We start from the raw sequence: 25,760 nt of genomic DNA on the forward strand, positions 1-25,760 counted from the left end.
TCATTCCCTCATTGTAATAATATCAAATCGAGCAAAAAAAAAAACCCCTATGGCAAACAATGGCCTGCACACACACGACGTTCCACCACAATATTAGGTGACATCCACCCTACACTTGTTCCTGGGGATTGTTCGAACACAAAATGCATTCAAACCCTTCATTCATGTGGTGCGGGTTGTGCGAGACCATGTGTGTCCCAGGGTCAGGCCCTTGGACTACAAAACGGGCGGGTTCATTACTCGTCAGCAACTAGCAAAGATAACACACACAGACACACACACAGACAAGCTGGTAGGCGGACATGGGTAGTCGATCAAGTCGAATTTAGTCGTTTGTCAGCCGTTACTAGCCAACAAAAGCGTCCATAGCAACGATTCTTTCTCACACATAACTAGGACATACCATACCAGTTTCATGTATATCTGACTCATAGTCTCTGAGATATAACGAACTTCGTTTTTTTATTGTTTTCGACCAGGGTTCATTCAAAGTCTATCTTCTCCGACAGTTTTCATAGGATCCGGCTGGAAATTTTTGACAATATGGCTGAATATGGCACAGTCGCTCGTGGCCCGATTTTTGATTTTTGAAAAAACAAATTTTTGACATTTTTTTTTGAAAATTTCAAAGGCCCGTTGCTAGGCAACGGATGGGTCCAGAGCAACGGTTCTCATTTGCACACAACTAGGTCATGGTATGAACCTACCAACCAAGTTTCATCGAAATCGCCATTGTATTAACGGAGCACTGGACCGAACAGACATACATACAGACAAGCCCGGTGGGCGACATGGCTGCTCGCTCTAGATGGAAAGCTGGCCGACGCGACTCGCCGATATTCATGTACATGCTATCAATCAATTTAGCACAATAAATATGATTATCACAGCCCTCTTAGTTTGCGCCCAGAAACCCGCCTTGCGAAATTTCAGGCATGTTTCCAAAGAGACTCTAACAAATGGCAGCCCTGGTAATTCCATTTATCTATTCGCTAAAGATTTTATTTTTTTATATGATGCTGAAAGAAATTCTCCTTGGGCACAAAAAAAAACAGGTCCCTCGGAGGTCCAGTTTCGGAGGTATTGATTTTTTTTTGTATAGTCCACAATAAGTGTACGATGTACGATAAAGTATTTTAGCTGTTGCTAAGCAACGGAGGTGTGCATAGCAACCATTCATTTTTGTGCAGATGCAAGCCACATTGTACACATTTCACCCAAGTTTCATCAAAATCAGACTCTTTCTCTTAGAGATATTCGCAATTAACCGTTTCTGAAATGTTCGACATGTACTCACCCAAAACCTATCTCCTCCTACAAATATTTTTGGTATAGTAGGGCTGCAAGTTAGCATGAAGGGAGCAAGATAGATTGCGTACAGAACTCTAAGCTTCGATTTTTCGATTTTTTGGGGGGATTTTTTTTCGATTTTTTCAGGTCAGGTCAGGTATGGGAGCATGTGCCAGAACAGTGCGTCACTGCATCCACTTTCCGCCGGTACGCCAGGGGCCTACGTCTGGCCATCCCCCAGGCAGATGCCAGGCCCATCCCCATCTCCTTGAGATGATGGTCAACCTGCTGCAACCACGAGGCATGTGGTCGGCCCACTGGCCTCCTCCACTCATGAGACTCCTTCACTGAGAGAATCTGGTGAGCAGGATCAGCGTCAGGAAAACGAGCCACATGTCCATACAGCCGCAACTGACGCTCACGGACTATGCAGGTAACAAATCTCATCCTAGTCTCTCTCAGCAACCGCTCGTTGGACACAAAATCCGACCAGCGATAGCCAAGGATTCTCCAAAGAGACCTGGAACCAAATGAACTAAGTCCCCGTCTCAGATCTTTGGTCAGAGTTCAAGTCTCGCATCCATAGAGCAAGACTGGAAGTACCAAGGACCTGAAGACTCGGACTTTCGTCCTCCCGCCCAGGTACCGGCAGCGCCACACCCCATGATCCAGTGAATCCATGACTCCCCAGGCCCGACCCAGACGTCTATTGACCTCTGACTCACAGCCAGCAGAGACATGAATATCACTGCCAAGGTAAGTGAATCTCTCCACGACCTCAACATCCTCACCACAAACAGACACAGACAGGACAGCAGCATCCAAGATGTCACCGAAAGCCTGGATCTTAGTTTTGACCCAAGAAACCCGTAATCCCAGCGGCTCCGACTCCTCAATCAGCACCTCGAGGGCCCCCAAGAGGATGTCTAAAGTCTCCGCAAAGATGACTGCATCATCTGCAAAATCAAGGTCCGAGATCTTGACATTCCCAAACGATGCACCGCAGCTTGATCTCACAGACATCCTCCCTAAAATCCAGTCCAAACAAGTGCTAAAAAGTGTGGGGGCCAGTAGACACCCCTGACGAACTCCAGTAACAACTGGAAATAAGTCAGAGATGGTACCACCACACTTCACAGTACTCTCAGTACCAGAGTAGAGTTCAGACATGAGATCGATCAGTTTTGGTAGCACCCCACGAAGACCAAGAATCCTCCAGAGGACATCCTGATTCACTGAATCAAACGCTTTACAGAGATCAACATAGGCTGCAAGCAGCCCCTGCCGAAACTCTCGTCTGCGTCCGGTGAGGACACGAAGAGCAAGGATACGGTCAATCGTTGACCTCTTTGGTGTAAAGCCTGACTGCTCTGGACGCTGGTGCTCAAGCAGATGGTGGTGAACCCTATCAAGAATTATCCGAGCAAAGACCTTGCCCGGCACCGAGAGCAGCGTCACCCCTCGGTAGTTGTTGCAGTCTTGGCGATCACCCTTCCTTTTCCAGAGAGGAACAACAAGGCCCCTCTTCCAGTCAGTTGGGATGATGCCTGTGTTCCAGGCAGAGCACAAAACTGCATGCAATGACACAAGTGCAGCATTTCCACCAGCCTTGAGAAGTTCAGCATGGATGCCACAGATCCCTGGAGCTTTGCCCCGTTTCAACCGGTTCACCGCAGCCCGTGTTTCCACAAGCGTAGGTGGACCACAGTTGATTCGAGGGTCAGCAACAGGGATTGTAACACCCTTGACGTCCAACTCGACAGCTGGGGGATCAGCCTGGTACAACCGCTCAAAGTAACCGGCCCAGCGGGCCTTCACTTCAGACTCCTCTGTCAAGAGACTACCACTCTCTGCTCTGACTGCAGTGCTCCGAGGGATGGGCTTGGATGAACGCAATGCGTGAATTCCCCTGTAAGCGGGACGAGAATCACCTGTCCACAGGTGATGCTCTACCCCCTCACAGATTCCTCGCAGATAGGCCTCCTTGTCCACCCTCAGTGCACGTACAGTTTTACGCCTCAGCTCCCTGAACAGCTCAGCTCTGCCATTCAGCCTGGCCCTGCGACTCTGGTCAATGGTATCCAGTGTCCCTTGAGAGACAAAATTCTTCTTTGCCCTGCGGTGAGTTCCAAGACATCCACCGGCAACATCAAGGATGGTGGTCTTGAAGGCACTCCACAACTCTTCAGGACCCCCCAAAGCACCCAGACCCCCTCAAGTGTCCACTCAGCCTGTTCGCAAACTCCTCAGCTACTCTCTCATCCCTGAGCTTGCCAACATCCAGCCTAGGCTGGGATGGTACCGTTCTCCAGGATTTAAAGTGCAGCTTTAGAGTTGCTACAACAAGCATGTGGTCAGTATTGAGGAACTGAGCACTCCGGTGGACCCTGCAGTTCTGGATCATCCTCCAACGACCGTCAATGAGGACATGGTCAATCTCCTTTGCCACACCGCCAGCGTTGGAATACCAAGTCCAGCGATGAGCTTGTGGGTGCGGAAACCATGAACCAGCCACCCTAAGTCCATGACTTCTTGCAAAGTCAAGGAGCTTAGTGCTATTCTGGTTCATAGTTACTGACCCATGGGGACCAACACACACCTCATAACCATCCCTATCAGTTCCAGTCGATGCATTGAAATCCCCCAAGACTAGAAGTGTATCTCGTCTGGGACACTGATCAACCACAGACTCGAGCATGGCGTAGAATGCATCCTTCACGGTGAGATCACTCGCCTCAGTCAGAGCAGAAACAGAGACCAGGGAAATGACACCTTAGGAGTGAGGAATCCTTAATCTCATAATACGCTCGTTGACCGGTGTTACCTCAATTATCATTGGGGTCAGCTTATTGGAAACAGCTACAGCAACTCCTTGGGTATGGTAACCATCAGAGCGACCAGACCAATAGTAGGTGTAACCACCCACCATGATCTCACCGCAATCTGGTCTCCGAACCTCAGAGAGAGCTGCAATCCCGATGTCTCTGTTATCATCTGAGCTCAAGCGTTTGGACAGGTGATCATCCTCTCTTAGGGATAGGACATTCCAGGCACCCACCCGAAGGGACCGCCTCAGGTTAACCCAAGGAGACCGCCGTTTGGTGGACGACACCTCAGCACCACTCCGACACTCTCTCCAGCAATCTGACCCAGGGATGTTACCCCGTGATTTCCCTCCTATCATCAGAGATTGGGGGTCCCGAAGGCTTTGCCCCAATCTCGTCATCCGTTGAGCTGCCCTGCGAAGGGAAGCTGCACAGGAGGTACTCCCACGGAGTGGGTTTTCAGTTTTCTTTTCATTTGTGGGTTTTGCAGAATGAAGGGTTTTACGGTGGCCGGAGTGCAAATCCTGCCACCAACCTCCTAATAAAAAAGTAACCCAACTGCAGGAGGACGTCCACAGACACAGTTGGGCACTAGATATGGATGGCCGTTGGCTCACAAGGAGCTCCTCCGCTCTTTGACAGGTTTTGTTTTTAATCCTGCTGGGTGTCCATATCCAAACACCCTCCTCACCAAAAAACCTGATGGGGGAGACGGTTTAGTCGCCGACAACCCGACCATGGAACAGGTTAGTACAGGTTTACATGGTACCTGTAGCAGGTCACAGATCTCACCTGACCTGACACAAGTCGATTTTTTGACCGCTTTAAAGGGCCCGGGGTCCCATATTCGAAAGCACACTATTCCCAGAAATATTGGTCCTACCTACCAAATTTCATTGGAATCGGTTGAGTGGTTTAGCCCCTAGGCTTGACCAAAGTTTCGCGGACAGACAGATGGAAATGTCCAGAATAAGGGTGCTCTCAGAGCAGCCAACAGACAGACAAATATATCGACGGAAATACTGATAAGGGTCGACTAAATTGACTACCCAACACACACACACACACGCACACGCACGCACGCACACACACACGCACGCACGCACGCACGCACGCACGCACACACGCACACACGCACACACACACAGACACAGACACACAGACGCACACAGATACACACAGACATAGACACACACACACACGCACACACACAGAGAGACACAGACAGACAGACAGATAGATACGCACACAGATACACACACACGCAAGCTGACACACACACACACACACAGTCACCCACATACACACACATACAAACCCACACACACACACACACACACACACACACACACACACACACACACACACACACACACACACACACACACACACACACACACACGTACCTGCGTTAGGGCCACCTCGAGCATCGGGGCGAGGGGCAGGGCCACGTGGAACAGAGGGACCGCGTCCACCAAGCTGACGCGCTCGAGGTCCGGGGCCCGTTTGTCCCCCAGGAGAAGGCCGCACACGGCCCGGTGCGGGTACTTGGCCGCATGCAGCACCATCTTGGTGTAAGCTTGGACGGTCACTTCGACCTCGGCCATGGTGGACGGACTCCTGAGGGGGAAGAAAAAAAAATTACATCCGAGGTCGATGTTAATTGAAGCCGATAACGTGGTCACGTATCCGAGAAGCGGAGACCCGTCTGTCTCCAATTCACGTCACAGAGATGTCACAAGTACGGAAAACGTCGCGCTCACCTCACGGCTCACGCCGACCGTCAAAACGCATTCACGTCAAACATTATTACCGCCTTGCATTTTCGTTTTTCAATATTGGAGAGAGAGCAATCCTTACGTCCATTAATTTTAAATGTTTAAAAATTCGCTCACATTTTTCCAGAAAGTAAACCTTTTTCAACTTTATCTTTAAAGAAAAAAAATCTCCATGCGAGGAAAGATTAAATAAAATTGAGGAACGACAGCCACGCTTGCCATGACGAGGAGGTTATACCCTTGTCGGTGAGGTCTTCTTCTTCTTCTTCTTCTTCTTACACTTGTTTTGGGTGCAGCACAAGGCTGTGGGATGCAGCATCATTGGCTGAAAGCGCGGCTGCGCCGGTGATGCAGTGCCCCCCTGTAGATTATGGCAGGAATTTGGAATTTGTTGAGGATGCCGGCGATAGCTTGCTTACTCTTTGTGAAACAAAAGACACCGTGGGATCTTTAACGTCCATCAACCAATGCCGCAGAAACAGGGACGCCTGTGTCAAGGTCCACAGAATCAGAAAAACTTAAAATATTTTTGATGTGATTATATTGGTTTTTAAGGAATAAACAATTAAAGACCTGAACGTGGTTTATAATTGTAATAAATTTTTGAGATGTTACGGTTAAAAACTCGAGCAATTCGACTGCGCGCAGTCGACGGGTATGCCTCCGCTCTCCCGCACAAACACTTGACTATTGACATATTTGACCCTTGACCTTTACCGCATCTGGCCCAAAATCTAATCACTTAATTGACCTGTCTTACTTTACCTTTGTACCAAGTTTGATGAAATTCTGTCCAATATTTCTTGAGTTAGGGCGTAAACAGTAAAATATCAGAGTTTGACCTTGACCTTTGACCCTTGACCTTTATAACATCGGGCCCAAAATCTAATCACTTAATTGCCCTGTCTTACTTAACCTCTCTACCAAGTTTGATGAAATTCTGTCCAATATTTGAGTTAGAGTGTAATAAAAATAACATTTCAGTTTGACCTTCACCTTTGACCCTTGACCTTTATCACATCTGGCCCAAAATATAATCACTTAAGTGCCCTGTCTTACTTTACCTTTTTACCAAGTTTGATGAAATTATACAATTTGCTTCTTGAGTTATCGCGTAAACAAAAATTCGGACGGACGGACGGACAGACGGACGGACGGACAGACGGATGGACGGACGGACGGACAGACGGACGGACGGACAGACGGACGGATGGAAACCCGGAAACATAATGCCTCCGGCATCCTTGGTGCGGAGGCATAAAAAGCAAACCCGTTGGGTACCGCTCCTCAAAATTCCAGATAAACTGTCATGACGTCATCCAGGGAAAGATCGTCAACTCCTAATGGATAATGGCCGCACAACTCGCTTCAGACGCGTCACAAAGTGAATTTGACGAATAATTTTCTGATCAGGAACGCCTCGTCGTGTTGTGTTTAACGTTTATGTCGACACAGAAAACGAATCACTGCACCATCGCTCATGGAACAGTGCGGAGTATTTATTGCAGCATTCACTAAACATCATCAGAGGCACAATAAACCGGAACTCGCACAACCGGAACCGGAACTCGCACAACCGGAACCGGAACACACTGAGAGCCATGAATATTATAATGACGTGACCTCTTTCTTTTTCTCTCCATTTTAGATAAAATTTTCTTCTTGTATCAATTAACCATGTTACAAAGGGATGAATCAAGATACCCAGGTTGAATAAATGCAAACAGCTTCCTCACCAAACGAGGTGTTCGGCGAAGAATAGATCATCATGAACCGTAAGGAGTAAACCACGTCTGGGCGAAGGCAATCAACAAACAGGATGCGTTCAGGGCCTTCATGGATGAGACTTTCTCCTCCAGCTACTGGGGTTTATTCTACCCCAAAATTGTTTCACATCATCCCTGAAGTATGAAATCTGTTCGATGTTTCCTAAAGCGTCTCTGTTGAGTTGAGCACCTCAGAGCGGGTGCCACGGAAACCGGGCCAGTGGAACAAACAAATGGCTGGATATAGGTGTTGTAAAAGTTGGTGTTACAGGATCAGGGGCCTGGACCAGGGTCTGCAGCACATAACCAGGCGAGGAAGACCGTGGCCTGGATCACGTATCGGCATCTCTGCACCAAGAGGCAACTTAGGGATTTGTTCCAGAGCTGGTGGTTGGAATAGAACTGGTGGGGCCCATCGTGGGCATAGTTAGTTCCATTGTCACCAGCATTGGAGCTGTGGAAGGTGTAGCCAGCTTAGCCATTATGTTAGGGTTGATAGGAATTAACTCGGGCGGTGTGGAGCAATCACCATGACTGGTGTGATGAAAGTCAAAAGTCGAGAAAACTGCAGGGAAGGTGTGGAAGGAAGAGACCTTGCAGCACTCAGAAATCTTGACTCGATAAGTTGTGCTGCGTAGCTGGGAACCGATGAACTTGTGAATATCGCATCAGTTGTCCTCGACAGAGGTCGCATTGGCAGCCTTGAGATTTGTTGCGCTCGGCATGATGGTTGATAAGGAATAACCCTTTGGTCAGATAGGGGAATCTGTACATTGGAGAACTTGTCTCTCTGTGTCCATAACTCTCTCACAGAAAGCCCCTGGAAACGAAGATGCGAGTTGAGTCGTGCAGTGATGATAGACAGGGCCAAATGTGTAATGGGGCCTCCCCGTGGATCATGGCGTAGAAGCTCGTCCTCCAGTTCTCGTACTGCTTTCTCTGCTACGGGGTTATTGTTTGGGTTTTGGTTCTACTGAGCTCAATGGTGATGTTGTGTTCATGTAGCAGGTTATCACCAAACCAGAGCAGAGAACCCAGGGGCAGGATCAGTCTGTATGATATCCAGTGGAGACCATCCAGTGGACGAAATCCAATGCACAATTGAAGGAGAGCATCCCTTAAGGTGTCATGGCATTCATTGGAAATGATGCAAGCAGCTGTGTAAGACGTGATACTGTTGGACGACTAAAATGAGTTGTTGCTCACGTTTGATATCAGGAAAAGCTGGATGTGACTGGGTAAGGAGAGCAGAGAGTAATGGTTTTGGGACACAATATTGAGAAGCAAACACAGAGTTTAGGCATTCAGCCTTTTCAGGGATGGTGTCAGCTGTGAAGGCTGAATGCCTTTTCAGCTGAACACTTCCCACATAACTGTTATATAAAACTGTTACATTCAAACGATTTCAGAAGTTTCACAAATTCCATCCATGACATCATTTATACCAAGCTCATCCACAATGTGTTCAAAATGTAGTTTAAATTTCGGGGGGAAAACCCCGTTCGAAGATGTCCGATTACATCTCATGAGATCTGATAAGAAATCTCAGTTTGTAAGGGATAGCTCCCACAAGGCAGAAAATGCATTGGCTGGTTTGCCATCACTCCTCAGGGCAGCAATTTGAAACTCGGCCATTGTGCGTCAATCGCCTCCCTGCTCGACTTTATTTCGAAAGGTAAAGTGGGATCTTGAACATCCACCAGCAGATGCTGGCAGACAGGACAGGTCAGGTCAGGTATGGGAGCATGTGCCAGAACAGCGTGTCGCTGCATCCACTTTCCGCCGGTACTCCAGGGGCCTCCGTCTGGCCATCCCCCAGGCAGATGCCAGGCCCATGCCCATCTCCTTGAGATGATGGTCAACCTGCTGCAACCACGAGGCACGTGGTCGGCCCACTGGCCTCCTCCACTCATGAGACTCCCTCGCTGAGAGAATCTGGTGAGCAGGATTAGCGTCAGGAAAACGAGCCACATGTCCATACAGCCGCAACTGACGCTCATGGACTATGCAGGTAACAAATCTCATCCGAGTCTCTCTCAGCAACCGCTCCTTGGACACAAAATCCGACCAGCGATAGCCAAGGATTCTCCGAAGAGACCTGGTACCAAAGGAATTAAGTCTCTGTCTCAGATCCTTGGTCAGAGTCCAAGTCTCGCATCCATAGAGCAAGACTGGAAGTACCAAGGACCTGAAGACTCGGACTTTCGTCCTCCCGCACAGGTACTGGCAGCGCTACACCCCATGATCCAGTGAATCCAAGACTCCCCAGGCCCGACCCAGACGTCTATTGACCTCTGACTCGCAGCCAGCAGAGACATGAATATCACTGCCAAGGTAAGTGAATCTCTCCACGACCTCAACATCCTCACCACAAACAGACACAGACAGGACAGCAGCATCCAAGATGTCACCGAAAGCCTGGATCTTAGTTTTGACCCAAGAAACCCATAATCCCAGCGGCTCCGACTCCTCATTCAGCACCTCGAGGGCCCCCAAGAGGATGTCTAAAGTCTCCGCAAAGATGACTGCATCATCTGCAAAATCAAGGTCCGAGATCTTGACATTCCCAAACGATGCACCGCAACTTGATCTCTCCGACATCCTCCCTAAAATCCAGTCCATACAAATGCTGAAAAGTGTGGGGGCCAGGACACACCCCTGACGAACTCCAGTAACAACTGAAAATAAGTCAGAGATGGTACCACCACACTTCACAGCACTCTCAGTACCAGAGTAGAGTTCAGACATCAGATCGATCAGTTTTGGTGGCACCCCACGAAGACCAAGAATCCTCCAGAGGACATCCCGATTCACTGAATCGAACGCTTTACAGAGATCAACATAGGCTGCTTGCAGCCCCTGCCGAAACTCTCGTCTGCGTTCGGTGAGGACACGAAGTGCAAGGATACGGTCAATCGTTGACCTCTTTGGTGTAAAGCCTGACTGCTCTGGACGCTGGTGCTCAAGCAGATGGTGGCAAACCCTATCAAGAATTATCCGAGCAAAGACCTTGCCCGGCACTGAGAGCAGCGTCACCCCTCGGTAGTTGTTGCAGTCTTGGCGATCACCCTTCCCTTTCCAGAGAGGGACAACAAGGCCCTGGTTTAACAAGACAGGACACCTGGTTTAACATCCCTTGGAGGTATGCCATACCCGTTGATGCAACCCCGTGCCTGTGAAGCACCGGAGTGGGATTCTGATCTGTTCTTGCATATGGCAGCTTGGCTGCCGGGTAGCTATCATTTCTTGGAAGCGTGGCTGTGCCGCTAATGCTGTGCCCCACTAACAGTACACTGGTACTCATTTTGCCAACCTCAGAAGGATGACAGGCTGAGTCAACCCCACCTGGTGTTAATTAATTCAGAAGCCAACGGGGCTTAATCTCAGGACCCGAAAGGTCCAAAGCCAACCCCCCTAACCACTAAGCCAACACCAGGCTGACTGGAATGGGATTCGAACACCAGCTAAATGACTCAAAAACAAGTTCATGACCTCTGAGCAGAGCTCAACTGCCAATTCTAATTGTAGCTTCCTCAAAAACACATTAAAAAACAACAAATTATTTTTGAGGATTAGTGATGCAAGTTCTCACCTGGTACAGGAACGTTGCAAAAAGGATATGATCTCCTGCCACGCCGCACCTTGCCATACAGGTCATGTCTGTGAACTGTCCACTTGTGGCCTTCTGTTATCTGGAACCCATCATCCTGTCCTTTCAATCCTCCGATTCTCAACTTCATGTTAATAAGCTTGACGCACATCCAGCAAACCTGTGGACAAATACCACGCCATAAACCCGTTTGACGAGGACGATTCAAATCCGAGCTGGAGTTTTGTTAAAACATGCAATCAAACTTGTACGTATCACACGGTACGTTACAAATAAAAGTTATATTTACACTAATGTTCATGGCATTCCGCAGCTTTGGACACACTCTTACCTCTTGTCCATCGATGGAAGATTTAATCAGCCTTCAGTGTATAACTCTGTAGGACGTTACGGAGTGAGTGCAGGACGTCATCGTCAGTCCTCCGCTGATGTAAAGCTTATCGGTGTTGTTACATCCTTCCTCGACACAAATGCACCAGCTACCCAGAGGTAGCACGGTAGAAAATATTTATGGACAATATCTCCCATCGATTGTTTAACAGGTGAAACCAACGTATGACGCGAGACAGGAGGATATTTAATAAGTAATTTATTCATCCCTACTGTCTACCTTTAAAACATTAATGGCATTTGAAAGCATCCCCCATAACAATTATTTTCCCCAGAACCCCCAAAGTAAAAGAAACACTCAATGATTTTAAAACTCCCCAAATGATAAAATACACATCCAGGTTTAAATGGAATTAACTCAAAACTTTTGAGTCAGTAACATATTTCAGGGACCCAGTTCTTGAAATAAAACTCCAGCAGGTTACAAATGTGTGAAGAGGTCAGTTGTGGACACGTTTGAAACATCCTTTCCCAGTTGAGTACGCACAGGTTGAAGTCTGACCGGCCAGTCGCGTTACAAGTCCCAAGGGCACTTGGTATCACCAAAGCAAGCAGATGTATCCAAATTCACTGCTCGCTGTTAAAGACCATCAATACAGACCGGCTGCTGAAGTGAGGATGGAGGGATACAGGCTCGTTGATGTGTCAATGCAACCAGAGAGGAGATGCCTGCTTGTATGTCATCTCCGAGACACCAGCAAGGCAGTAGATTCGTCGAGTACCGAACGGCTAGCAGATAAGATCAACCAGCATCCGCAGGGCTGCGGCCAGTTCTTCGGTGAAGGCTTTGACGTGCATAATCAGTCTCAGTTCTACATGCAGAACTCTCAATACTACCCTCTTTGCTGGTTGAGCCTGGTTTTAAAATGAAATCTGCCACAGGACGAGCAGCCAACACGGCTGTTCCTTCTCACACAGGTCGCATCGTGTCCTCCTGCTGAAAGTGCAGTGCTCTCTGCCCGTTATTTTGTTTCACAAAAGGTCACTCAGAGGCCGAGCATCGTGGTGTCTGCATTCACTCGTCTCTGCTGAGGAGTTTGTACTGGTCCAGTTCAGTGTGTCCCATAATTTTTCTTTCCCCCAGTCCATTTCTCTTTCATGTGGGAGAGCAATTCAGATATTTTAGCCGAAACACAGCTTTGTTCAAAGTAATTTGTCAAGCCACTTGAACATTAGCACCCACCTACTTTTTCTTACCAGTAGCCCTGACATTCCTTTACTTCTACACTCCTTGGGGCCGAGCCCCACAACATGAGTGGGTGCCTCTTAACACAGTGCATACTCACTTAATTTCAGTTACCTTTTACCATATTTCAAATTAAACGGTGTTCTTTAATCGTGGTATCCGTTGCACTTGATCATCACCTGCCTGTGTAAGCATTGGGTGTACATTTAAACAACCTTTTGACGATGTCATTCAGCATGAAGTTCATGGGTCCGACAGGATGGTGAAAAGGTAGCACATTTACCTCTGAGCTGTCTGGTCTCGGTTCAACTCCTGACCCAACTATAAACTGTGGGATTGGTGTTTCACCAGCAAGATGTTGCATCACAAAGTGCACCGTCCCGCGGGCACGGATGGCCGTTAAACTGGGAGTCCCTTCTGCTAGCATTAGTCGGTGGACGTTAAAGATCCCACGGTGTCTCATCTTTGGCAACCTGAACAAATTACAAATTCCTGTCGAAACCAGCTCCAGACGAACGTCAAACCTGGGCAGGTGGTTGGTGAAGTATTTGTGCCAAAAACATTTCAGCCAACCCCACAAGGAGGAAATAAAAATAAATTTTGACCCAGTCAAGGCTCGTGGAAGAAACAGAACAAAAAAAAAACAAAACAAAAACACGAGGAAGGGAGGGGGGTGGAGGAACCCATCAATAGCAGGTTTGAGGGGCAAAATAGAGGGATGAGGGACATGGGGAAGAATGAGAGCAAGGGAAGGACACAGAGGAAAACCGCAAACTCTCAATCAGAGAAGTGAAAGGGAAAACTCGACACTCATAAAGAGGTGGACTTGGAGAGAGTTGATGGGGGTAGTTGTAGATGAAGGATGACCTGAGAATCGGGGTCGTTGGTAGTAGATTGACCAGAAATTTAATTATTATTCTCTGCGACACAATGTTGTCTCAAATCACCTGCTGCCAATCCTCATTTTCAGCACACTTTAAAACGAGAAACATCTGATTCTGGATTACAGACATTAAACACAAATTCCCTCAAAAATCTACAAACATGCCTCTGCCATTACAACCACCAGTCTTCCACTTGAAATAAATCCCAAGTAAAAGTTTTGTTTTTATCATCCATTCCCAGAGGCAAAAGTAGTTAAAGGGTCACAGAGTCAAGTTGAACCAGGCCGTCACGAGTGAATAAAATAATTGAATATTCCAAACATCTCAAACTCTCATATTTATGAGAAGCCATTTTGTTCCAAGAATGCCTTCAATTACAGCTTTAAATACACTGAAGCTTGTGTCACCGAGCCGAAAGCAAAATGCGACTGAATCGGCAGATAGTTTCGTGCGTACCGCAACTCCATTGTTTGTTTTCTTAACACGAGAACGAGTGAAATATAAATTGCAAATCAGATTGTTTCACTCATGGCCCGTATGAACCGCAAAAGTGGGAATCGGGCGATATCGGCGCCGGGATACAGAGTGGCCAAGTTTTGCATCAACAGTCTCTGTTTTCAGAGTTCCACCGCGTAAGACCCAATGGGACATGGCCCTTCAGTCCCGACCAGCAGGCGTCGTTGCTCGTAGATTGACCAGAAATTTAATTACTATTCTCTGCTCCACAATGTTGTCTCAAATCACCTGCTGCCATCTTGATTTCAGCAGTGCCCCTGCGAAATTGACGCTCACGCAAGAAGGGGCGGCCCTTCGCAAGTCAGGGTTAGCATTTGGAACGTTGTGAAGCCTCCGACACAGGTGCCGAGTCGTGCTGTGAAGTTAAAATGCAGAGAGGTAACCTGCGACGATGCGGAACAGCCTCCAGTGGAAGAATGGTGTCCTGGGAATTTGTCTGCAAACCGTCGTGCTGCCAAGTTATTCAACATACAGATATCGGTGCAGTGACGAGGCGAAGGCAGAGGCGCGGACACGATGAGCGAGATTCAGACGATGTACTGGTACAGATCCGATTTTCCAGGCTCCGGCGTGGAAAAAGGGCTGAGCCAGGTAAGTGAACACTCGTGTCCAAAGACCGCTTTGAGATTCAGCCATTTGGATTTGTTAACCCACTTCCTCTGCTCCTTTTTGAGTTGTTCGATTCCCTGCACACAGACATGCTAGTTAGTTGTGTTAAATAGAATGACTATTTACGCTCAGCATCGTAGGAAGTATTCAGCAGGTATCATACAAAAAAAAAATAAAAAAACCCAAGTCCACAGGTGATACTTTTCCTAAATTACAAAATAATGGCATCAAAGTGCACGTTTGTTATAATCACCATGACTACGATCACCAAACATAATTAATTGCATTGTCATTTATATCACAAATTTTGCATATTGTAACTATAATAATTATGATTACCCTCACCGTTTCATCTGTGCAGATAGAATACATCTGGGTTCCAAACATAATTGCTGTGAAGACGAAGAAGAGGAGGCCTTCGAGGGTAAGCATGACCAGTAGCATGACCGTGACAGCTGGCGGTAAAGTGCTGCAGCCTGCACAGGTACAAGTAGAATGAGGAGGTGGGAGGGGCAAGCTGCCGATTGATTGTGATGATGTATCGGGTGAGGAGGTAGAAAACACACGGGGGAGGGATCAGCAGGTCTCCGTATCATTAGCACGGTCTTCGACCAAACAATGAAAAGTGCAATGGAGAGGTGAAAAATCAAATAACGTACATCGTCATCATGAGATGAGAGAGAGAGAGAGAGGAGAAGAATCAGAAGAAGCAAAAGAAAATGATGATTATGGAGAATGCAAGAATTAGTCAATGAACACAAAAAAGAAAACAAGATGATGAAAATAACAGAGAGAAAACAGGATGCCATGACGACGATGAAGAACAAATGGAGAACGTAAGGTCGAGGGAGTGAATAAAGACTCGTACCGGCAAAATGATCCTCAAAGCAATAAACAAAGTGCATTGCCACCAGGCCGAGGGTGTGGAGAGACACCAATGAAATGTACAACTGTCATGTGACACAAAGGGAGAGAAGCAGACAATCAACCTGGAGGAAACTAAAAACATCATCAAAGTGATCTTACAACTGCCGTTCTAATTGACTTGCCTCGAGCGACACCACCTTGGTGATGCCACGGAATCCAAGACCTTTTTTGGTTTCATTATTATTACGATTATCATTTTCCTGCGAAATTGAGGCGACAAAGGGGAAAAAGCACTGCACCGACAATGGGACAGCGGGGCGCCAAGCATGGGGAGCAAACGAAGGGGTTAAAGGGAAGGGGATAAAGCACGGCAACGAACCCAAAGAAGGCCACAGGAGCACGAGGCCTGGACAAAGATGCACAAATCCAGCACAAGAACACACAGGATGGCACTCAATGAGAGGTACAAATACGTTACATCGACAAATTAACAACAATGATGAACAAGAACCTTTTTCAGCCTTCAACCAATTTCAGAGCATGTATCCTCATCTTTACAAGACAGTCGCTCAGAGCATTCAAGATGGCGTCTGGCCGTGAAGGAACCTGGAATCGTAACCGAACCGCAAAGAAGCCTTGTATACGAAATTGAATGTACAACATAGTGTTGGACAAACTCCTACATGTACATGCAGACGCAGACGCACATACACGGAATCCAGAGTGAGATATGCCTTTATAAAAAAATATCAGATACCGAAGTTGGAAGCAACGAGAGACTTCCAAAGATCGTGTAATTTGGTAAGGATAATAAAAAGCAAAAACACCAATAACATCGTATTTTTTTCATACATTGTTTTAAGCTCATGTATGAGCTCGAGCGTACCTACATCCTGGACAAGGACATGAGGAGCTATGTGTTTTTACGTTATAATTGTTAAGGACACTACGAGATGTCAATTTACTTTTGTAGGGATAACCAGAGCAAAGTCGATGACGTACCGTCACAAATCCCCATGCTTCCCACCTAAAGCAAAGTTGAAAGATGGCATCAAGTTCTGCCAGGAATCACCCAACATCAAATTTTGTGTCAAAAACATTTTTCCCCCAATTTTGACCCCGGTGATATTAAGTACTCACCCCCTGGGGCATGAACCGGCAGTAAAATCCCCCCAAAAAGTGTTACATATTTCATGCATCCCCCCAAGGTCTACTGCATACACAGAGGTTCATTTTAAAATGTGCCCGTAATTGCATTTTTTTGGTTTTTGACCCCATCCCAGGGTGAGGTGCCAAAAATGATGCTGCTCTTGCACCATCTTGCCATGTGGTGTTCATAATGCCCAAGCTTGGTGAATTTCTGCCCAACCGTTTAGGAGATAGCGTGACGGGCGGACAGACAGACAGCCGATTACAATACCCCCCCCCGCCCCCGTTTTTCTCAAAAAGCGTGGGGATAACAATAAAGATTGTCTCACCGTGAAGAGCACAAAGTACTTCTGGTTGCTCTCTCCTACGCAGTTGTTCACCCAAGGGCAGTGGTGGTCCATATGGCGAATGCAGCGACGACAAACACTAGACCAAAACACACCAAGTAAATTGTTGTGGACCATGCCAGCATAAAACCATGATATACGAGGTACAAGATCATTATTTAATAAATAGCCTCAAAGTACAGTTATTGTAATTTTAATCCAGTTATGTTTATTGGCGTGGATGGAAAATGGGGGATGGGGGGTGTGGGACCAGGGAGGGCGCACGAAGGCACGGAGGTATCGTTTTGGGAGAGTATCAAGTCTCAGCCACTCCACATCCACCCCCCCCCCCCCTCAACCACCACCCATTCCCAGCACTTTCACCTTTCCTCCCTGTTTTCTCAAATCCTTCTTCATTCCTTCATGATGGTGTCTCATCTATCTATAATTCCAGCAGTCTGCGTGTGTGTCTGTCTGTGTGTGTGTGTGTCTGCGTGTCTGTCTGTGTCTGTGTGTCTGTGTGTCTGTGTGTCTGTGTGTCTGTGTGTCTGTGTGTCTGTGTGTCTGTGTGTCTGTGTGTCTGTGTGTCTGTGTGTCTGTGTGTCTGTGTGTCTGTGTGTCTGTGTGTCTGTGTGTCTGTGTGTCTGTGTGTCTGTGTGTCTGTGTGTCTGTGTGTCTGTGTGTCTGTGTGTCTGTGCGTCTCAGTGTCTGTGTGGTTGTGTGTCTGCGTGGCTGTGTGTCTGTGTGTCTGTGTCTGTGTGTCTGTGTGTCTGTGTGTCTGTGTGTCTGTGTGTCTGTGTGTCTGTGTGTCTGTGTGTCTGTGTGTCTGTGTCTGTGTGTGTGTGTGTGTGTGACCGCTGTTTCTCAACAACCACTGGTCCGATCTAATTGAAACTTGCCAGATATATTGCTGGGGACCTGAGGATGTGCCTTTTCAAGGTTTGATATTAATCGGACAAGTGCTTCCCAAGTTCTGCCCATTTATTTACCAAACCAATGACAAGACACGTTGTTGCGTGGGCGTGGCCGATGGGGAAGGGAAGCTCAGTCGCGTTCCCCATTACGGGTTACAACATACGGGCTTCCAGAGAGTGATGACTTCGTGTATTCTAATAATTTCTCGATTTCTTATGCGCATTTATAGATAAACACAATGCCCCAAGTTATGATCATTTTCATATTAGACGGTGCATAAATTTCGGTAACATCAGAGTGCTGGGATGCTCCGAACCAGGAAGTAAAAATTTTTTCTCTCTCTTCTCTTCTCTTTTTGTTTTTCCTTGCCACGACATTGCGAAAAGGTAAAATACGTTGGCGCTAATTGAATATTTGGGTATTAAAAGTAAATTGCGAATAATCGTAACTGCGAATAATATGCGAACTTCCGGGCCACGTACGTACGGACACGTGAGAGCGAAGAAACGGCCTATGTGGTTGTTGTTTGTTGCTCGTGGTTTGAATATTTATTTATTATTATTATTATTATTTTTTTTTTTTACGGGAACGTACTAGTTGCTATGAAATGTCGAATCCCATGAGGAACGTGTAATCAAACATGATCTTTTCACTCCACAACAATCTCATTCTACTTGCAGTTCCTTCTGCCTGCATTTCCTGTTCTCCATTCTTTACCTTCCCCCTCCCATTTTCTCAATTTCACCAAACTGAATCTTCACTGAATGCTTCCTTCTTCATTATTATTATATTATTATTATTACTATTATTATTTCTTCTATTCAAAGACAAAGCTCATGGAAGAGCAAGGACACAGAACATATCATGACGCAACATAACAGAAGGACCAGCATGAGACGGGGGAAATGCCAACAGCAAGGCGGAGGGAGAAAATAGATGGAGAGGGACAAGTGATGCAGTTAACAATGAAGGGCTTGGGAGAATGCAAGAGGCGGACAAGATGGATACAGAAGCAAAATTTTGGGAGAGGTTAGGGGTGGTTTAACGGGTGAAGAAAAGATCATGGTTTTGGATGGGGGATGATCTGAGATGGTGGTGAACAGCTGTCTTGAAGACTTGGATGGAAGAATGAGATTGAAGAGGATGTGGAATCAACTTCCACAGGCAGGAAAAAAAGAAACATGAGTGGAGGTGAGCAGTGGTTCTGGATTTCACGAGGAGGGAGTTGCTGGTGGACCACATACATCCGGCAGATACTTAAGTGGGGGACAAAGCACGGAGAGGGCAAAAGGTGCAAGACCAGAGAGGAGGCAAAAGAAGACAGAGAGACCACCGACCTGTCAGCAATGGTGAAATGATAGGCCCATTGACTCAGCTGCAGTGTGAGAGACTCCAATGAACTTGCAAACCTTGGTTTCCACAGCATTAAGGTGAGCAAGATGTGAGGCAGGAGTACCAGCCCAGAGAGGAGAGGAGTACTCCATCAAGCTGCGGCTGAAAGCCTTGTAGGGGGATGGGAGTTCAGACATGCCAAGGAAGGATTTTGCATGATGGAGGATGCTGAGTCGGCATATGGCTTTGGAGGCCAACCTTGAAATGTAGCTGGTCCAGGAAAGATCATGGCTGAGAGGAAAGACCCAAGAGGTTGAGTGACTGGATTTCTTTGAGGGGGTTGTTGAGAAAGTATATAGGAGGTTTTGCGGTACGTACAGTCCTTTCGGAGAAAGTGAAGCTGTTAAATAGTTTTTCCTATGAAAGGAATTAAAAATATTTTAAAATGCTTCGCTCTTTATTTCTCGGTGAGTACCCACCATGTGTTCTTCTTCTTCCTCACCAGGATATATTCCTCTGATTATTATTAGCTTATCGAGAATTTAAATTGCAGATAACATATCATGTCCGCCCGCCTGTCCGTCCGACCATCCGTCCGTCCGTCCGTCCGTCCGTCCCCTATTTCGACTTCTCGCGCCAAACCGCTGAGCCCATCCGGCTAAAATTTGGGAGCAACGTTCCTCTCCTGACTGGTAACAGGAATTGCAAAGCTTGCTCTGGTCACGTGACTTTGTCGGTCAAAATGGCTGACAGTAAATTTCTTCAAAAATCTTCTTCTCCAGACCCACCAGTCAGAATGCTACCAAATTTGGGTTACAACATTAGGCCAGAGTAGGGATGTTAAATTGTGGAGGTCAAGCCGATCACATGACCAGAAGTGTCAAAATGACTGACAGTCGATTTTAGGGGAAAATTGCGGAAATTCCTTCAGACATCATCTCCAGAACCATCAGTCAGAATGCTACCAAATTTCGGTTGCAACATTAGGCCAGGGTAGGGACCTTAAATAAATTGTCATGCCCATCACATGACCGGAAGCGTGTTAAAAATGGTGACCGGAAGCACACACGGTCCACCATTAACACCCTGCTGGCAAAACTACCTAAATCCAGGATCACTGCTTGGTCACTTGCACTAATTTGTGCCTCTTTTCTTTTGCCTGAGGAACAAACTTCCACCTTCTCTTCAATTCTATTCTATCCTTTAGGCTTTCAAGACAGCTGTTCACCACCTCAAGACAGCTCAAATCATCCCCAATCCAAGACCATGATCTTTGCCACCCTTGTTAATCCTCCCCTTCCCCCACCCCAATCCCTCCTCTTTCCAGATTTGCAGTTTTTCCTTCCTGAGAGTTAACTTCTACAACCATACAAGACTACTCTATTTTGTCCTTCAACATCGCTATTGGCGTTTCACTCCCCCTCTCTCCACAGTTCCTTATATTACGTAGTGTCTTGATCCATTCAGTGTTCTAACTCTTCCATGAGCCTTGATCTTGTATACAAAAAGAAACAAACAAAAAAAACGACACAAAGCAGTGCTAAAAACAAGCACAGTCGTCAAGCCATCAAACCATGGGAGCGTGCGATCACAATTCCACGCTTTAAATCCCTATCAGCAAAGCACCTTCCTACCTGCAGTGGTGAGCCCTGTCTGGCTTGATGCTGCAACACTTGGGACACTTATAAACCAGCTGTCCGGGTCTCAGCTGCAAGCTTTCGATGTACTCCGGTGTGGCATTCCCAAGGGTGACTGCTCCCTGATACATGGAAACAATGCCAATCATACTTTACCAACACATCCATACTGACATACAACCAAGCACATGTACTTACACTGCTTATGAACATTGAAATAATGAGTCTTCTTTGTTTTTCCTTTGTTCAACTGCAAAATGAGCAGGTGAAGAGGCATATAAAGCAATATGCAAATTTAGATCCTTTAGGTAAGCATTAAGTGAGGCGACTTTTTTCCCAGTGGTTGGAAATACACCTCGAGAAGAAGATGCCTCAGTTTTACACGAGCGGTGACGAGCGATACAAATACGAATCAAGATTAGCGTAACCATAGCTCACTGGGTTGGTAAACATGGAGCGCAGGTGAGCGACAACAGCAAGAAGTGCAAGGACGTGGTACAAGACCCCATGGCAAATTGAATAAGGCGAGGGCCAGCTGGGCAGCAGGATGACCGATGTCACGACAACTTCAGCGTACATGAGAAGCAACCACGTGAAGACGGCACAGGTCACTCCGCATGCATCTTGCACGAGCCACAAATTTGCAAACATGACCACTCACTGTACGCACACACTTGGAAAAAAACGGAAAAGCGTGCACGCACGCACATCCCAAAGTGAAGTTCCACTCAATCACAGACAAAATCAATTCCCTTATCATTCGGGCTGAGATCGACCCAACAAGAACCACTCAACGACAGGAGTGCCACGGCTCAAGCTAACTTCGTGCAAACTTTGCATGCCAAGATAATAATATTTATCCGATAGGTCCAGATCACCAAGTTTTGTGTTAGCAGACCATTTGTATTAGAGTGTGTCGATTCTGTACACATGCCGGACTATGATCGGTGTCGAACCATCTTTTTACATTGAAGAGAAGTTCATCATTATTTTCCAATAACAACAATGATTACATATCAGCACATGTATATGAAAAGAAATAAATAAATAAAATCGACCTCCGATTTCTGTGACCTCCCAGGGTCACAACATACACTTGTACATCATTCCTGACATGCTGACCATCTTAGTTTCCTTATTTTCATGTCTGTGCACTTAAGGATGTTTGTAAGACATAAGTTGGCATAAAAATTAAGGCTTTTGGCATCATAACAATTGGCATTTGAAAAATGAAGACATAATCTTGCAGGATCTGGCACATTTACATCCCAACGGGTCAAGTACAATCTCCGGGTGAAGGTCCGTGCATCCAGTAAATAGGTTCTTCATTCTCATTGACTGTCTCCAGCTTCAAATCCATTGCAATGGCGCTAAGGATTCTCAAATCATTCTTGAGACTCATTCTCCACATTCCAGCTGGCTCGCTAGTTAGTTAGTTTCTAGTGCATAATATGAAGGGAGAGCTATATCCTCAGGAAGAATAATGTACACCAAGACCTCATGTGTTTAGACTTTGGATGAGTTGCACATTTCCAATGAGTTTTCACACCGTATGAGAGCAGTGTTTGAGAGGTGTATTTTGGACGCAGGTCACAGCAGAGATTATATCCTGACTTATAGAATCGATCAACATTAGACATATATGGGATGAATTCTCATTTTGTGGATCACCAACCAATCAGAAGGCTTACGAGGATGTTTGAGACGTCGATACGAAACCAAATTTCCTTTAGCCAGATCCTGAAGGAGGACAGGGCCAGGGGATTGCGGTTTCCAGATTTTTCACAAACGATGCTCAATGAAAGATACTGTTGATGGCTCAAGATTTTGGATTTCCAAAGAGCCAGTTTGATTTTTTTTTTTTTTCAACATGATTTTCTTTATCAACGTCCTGCAGACCTCGGCTATGTGGGAAGATGTGCAGTGCTAGCATGTATACGTTAAATTGTATACAATGTTTCCACCATGTATACAATTTAACGTCTTGTGTATTACAGCAGATTATCGTATGGTTTGTGATCGACATTTTTGGATGTAGTGGAGATCTGGATCATCAGGGTGAATGTTATGTACAGTAGGATGTGCAAGACTTGAGGATCAATATTCCTGTCTGGTCCAATCTCCATCACGTGACCTGTGGAAATTCACTCTGCACCAACAGGTCTATCGGTTACAACCGAGATGTTTTCATCACCGCTCCCAATGACAATTTCTCGTCCCTCATCTACCTTCGAAGCTGTGTAGCTTTCACCAAATTAATTAAATTATTTTCCGTGGATGCACTTTTCTTTTTCACGTAAAGATGCATTCGAGAGGATAGATCGATCACAAGAGTCTGAAGATGATCTCTTTCTCTTTTTGTGCTCGTCACACCTCATCGTACATGTGACTTGTAGTTTCACATTCCAGAGATTAAAAATCCCTCTCAATGGTGAAGATGTTTCTGTGAAAAACAACAGACAAGCCCCGAAAAGGTTGTATGGAGTTCAGAGAGTGGAACAAGACTTCTTACTTTGGGATTCTCAAAAAATTAAAAAGAAGAAAAATAGTCAACCAGGACCCATGGCTTTGACAGTTGATCAACTGTTCATGTGGAATGACCGATTTCAAATCACAGTGAATCACACACTTGTCTTTTTTTTTCTTGTTCCATTGTTACAGATCTGTAGCTGCTCTTTATAAGCGGCATTTACACCTACTTTCAGCAAGAACCTTCTTTATTCACCGTCATCACCTCCATCTGAAAAGACAAACAGAAACATTTCATATTTCCTGTATTTAACCTGACGACAACTCGAGAGGTGGGGGTAGGTCGAGGAAGGCGGAGGGGGGTGGGGAGTCGAGGAAGGCGAAGGGGGGTGGGGAGTCGAGGAAGGCGAAGGGGTGGGGAGTCGAGGAAGGCGAAGGGGTGGGGAGTCGAGGAAGGCGAAGGGGTGGGGAGTCGAGGAAGGCGGAAGGGGTGGGAATCGAGGAAGGTGAATGGGGTGGGGAGTCGAGGAAGGCGAACGGGGTGGGGAGTCGAGGAAGGCGAACGGGGTGGGGAGTCGAGGAAGGCGAACGGGGTGGGGAGTGGAGGAAGGCGAAGGGGTGGGGAGTCGAGGAAGGCGAACGGGGTGGGGAGTGGAGGAAGGCGAACGGGGTGGGGAGTCGAGGAAGGCGAAGGGGTGGGGAGTCGAGGAAGGCGAAGGGGTGGGGAGTCGAGGAAGGCGAAAGGGTGGGGAGTCGAGGAAGGCGAAAGGGTGGGGAGTCGAGGAAGGCGAAGGGGTGGGGAGTCGAGGAAGGCGAACGGGGTGGGGAGTCGAGGAAGGCGAACGGGGTGGGGAGTCGAGGAAGGCGAACGGGGTGGGAGTCGAGGAAGGCGGAAGGGGTGGGAGTCGAGGAAGGCGGAAGGGGTGGGAGTCGAGGAAGGCGAAAGGGGTGGGGAGTCGAGGAAGGCGGAAGGGGTGGGAGTCGAGGGAGGCGGACGGGGTGGGGGGTCGAGGAAGGGGGAAGGGGGGGGAGTCGAGGAAGGCGGAAGGGGTGAGAGTCGAGGAAGTCGAACGGGGTGGGGAGGCGAGGAAGGCGAACGGGGTGGGGAGTCGAGGAAGGCGGAAGGGGTGAGAGTCGAGGAAGTCGAACGGGGTGGGAGTCGAGGAAGGGGGAAGGGGGAGTCGAGGAAGGCGAACGGGGTGGGAGTCGAGGAAGGGGGAAGGGGTGGGAGTCGAGGAAGGCGGAAGGGGTGAGAGTCGAGGAAGTCGAACGGGGTGGGGAGTCGAGGAAGGCGAACGGGGTGGGGAGTCGAGGAAGGCGGAAGGGGTGAGAGTCGAGGAAGTCGAACGGGGTGGGGAGTCGAGGAAGGCGAATGGGGTGGGAGTCGAGGAAGGGGGAAGGGGGAGTCGAGGAAGGCGAACGGGGTGGGAGTCGAGGAAGGGGGAAGGGGGAGTCGAGGAAGGCGAAGGGGGAGTCGAGGAAGGGCGAAGGGGAAGGGGGTAGTCAAGGAAGAAGTGGAGGATAGTGAAAGTGAAGGTGATGTAAATAAAAGAAACAAATGTAAGAATAACAAACAAAGCAGGGTGACCCAAACTTCATCACACCAAATTCATATTGTCCGGATTGTGAAGGTGTAGTGAATGACCGTGAGTATTCGCCCCTCCCCTCTTCCTCCCCTCTTCCTCCCCTCTTCCTCCCTGGTAGTCCCGACATCCCTACCTGGCTCACGCAATGAAAATGTGTCGGAAACATCCATATTGGGAAGAGCAGATCATCTTATGTCCCTTTCACCAACAGTCACAGGGACTCGTCTCACACGACCTGTTCAAACCAATAACGAATCTTATTTTCGAGCGAACAAAAATCATTTTGAACAAATGCGGAATTTCCAACAGACCCGCATTGCCCGGAGATCGTGAGATTATCGGTTTATAAGGAAATCCCTCCACACGTCCATCGTCGAGCCATGCAACCAACAACCATCCACACTCACTTCCGGTAATTTTTAACCTTTCTCACATCGAATGAAGACTTGTTTAGGACTTCGATCTTCATTTTAAAATCTAATGGAACCAATTTAAATTTAAAAAAAAATAATAATAAATTTTAATCCTTTTTTTTCATTCCAACAGTTCTGGCTCGTCCACTCGAATCCGCCTCCGACATTCCCCTCAATCCTCGGCTTCTTCTTCCTCCTTGCTTCCTCAATCC

General features: G+C 47.2%; 2 protein-coding genes across 6 annotated transcripts in view; both read right to left on the reverse strand.

Annotated features, from left to right (window-relative positions):
- EMC9 (ER membrane protein complex subunit 9) overlaps positions 1-6,036 on the reverse strand; it is a 32,412-nt gene extending 26,376 nt beyond the window's left edge. Inside the window, exons 1-2 of one of the 2 annotated variants that reach the window (XM_085856698.1) lie at positions 5,879-6,036; positions 5,522-5,735 (exon numbers count right to left, since the gene is read on the reverse strand). In XM_085856698.1, coding sequence (XP_085712824.1) covers positions 5,522-5,722 — 201 coding nt within the window. In that variant the 5' untranslated portion in view covers positions 5,723-5,735; positions 5,879-6,036. The other variant, XM_085856699.1, reaches the window with a different exon arrangement.
- A 5,805-nt stretch (positions 6,037-11,841) lies between these two features.
- Positions 11,842-25,563, reverse strand: LOC147012449 (palmitoyltransferase ZDHHC3-like). Of its 4 annotated transcripts, none has more exons than XM_085856700.1 (8): positions 25,447-25,563; positions 23,780-23,820; positions 21,519-21,753; positions 21,078-21,202; positions 17,200-17,296; positions 15,723-15,804; positions 15,200-15,330; positions 11,842-14,931 (listed from the first exon to the last, which is right to left on the reverse strand). In XM_085856700.1, the coding sequence occupies exons 3-8, from the start codon at positions 21,729-21,731 to the stop codon at positions 14,773-14,775; spliced, it is 807 nt and encodes a 268-aa protein (XP_085712826.1). In that variant the 5' UTR covers positions 21,732-21,753; positions 23,780-23,820; positions 25,447-25,563; the 3' UTR covers positions 11,842-14,772. The 4 variants fall into 4 exon arrangements, with proteins under 4 accessions (XP_085712826.1, XP_085712827.1, XP_085712829.1 ...); XM_085856701.1 differs by having other exon boundaries at positions 25,269-25,556; XM_085856703.1 differs by lacking the exon at positions 25,447-25,563 and adding an exon at positions 25,154-25,176.
- Between the last annotated feature and the right edge of the window lie 197 nt (positions 25,564-25,760).

Source organism: Eptatretus burgeri, chromosome 15 (assembly GCF_056783735.1).
Source record: "Eptatretus burgeri isolate ZD-2024b chromosome 15, Ebu_testis_v1, whole genome shotgun sequence".
NCBI classification, from domain to species: domain Eukaryota; kingdom Metazoa; phylum Chordata; class Myxini; order Myxiniformes; family Myxinidae; genus Eptatretus; species Eptatretus burgeri.

Excerpts from the sequence above, each read along its gene's own strand:
- LOC147012449 (XM_085856700.1), bottom strand. The coding sequence starts at position 21,731 with ATGTTTGCAAATTTGTGGCTCGTGCAAGATGCATGCGGAGTGACCTGT. Across the intron at positions 17,297-21,077 it reads GACAGGGCTCACCACTGCAG|TGTTTGTCGTCGCTGCATTC; the intron begins GTAGGAAGGTGC and ends GTTTTGGTCTAG. Across the intron at positions 15,805-17,199 it reads AGTACTTTGTGCTCTTCACG|TTGTACATTTCATTGGTGTC; the intron begins GTGAGACAATCT and ends GTCACATGACAG.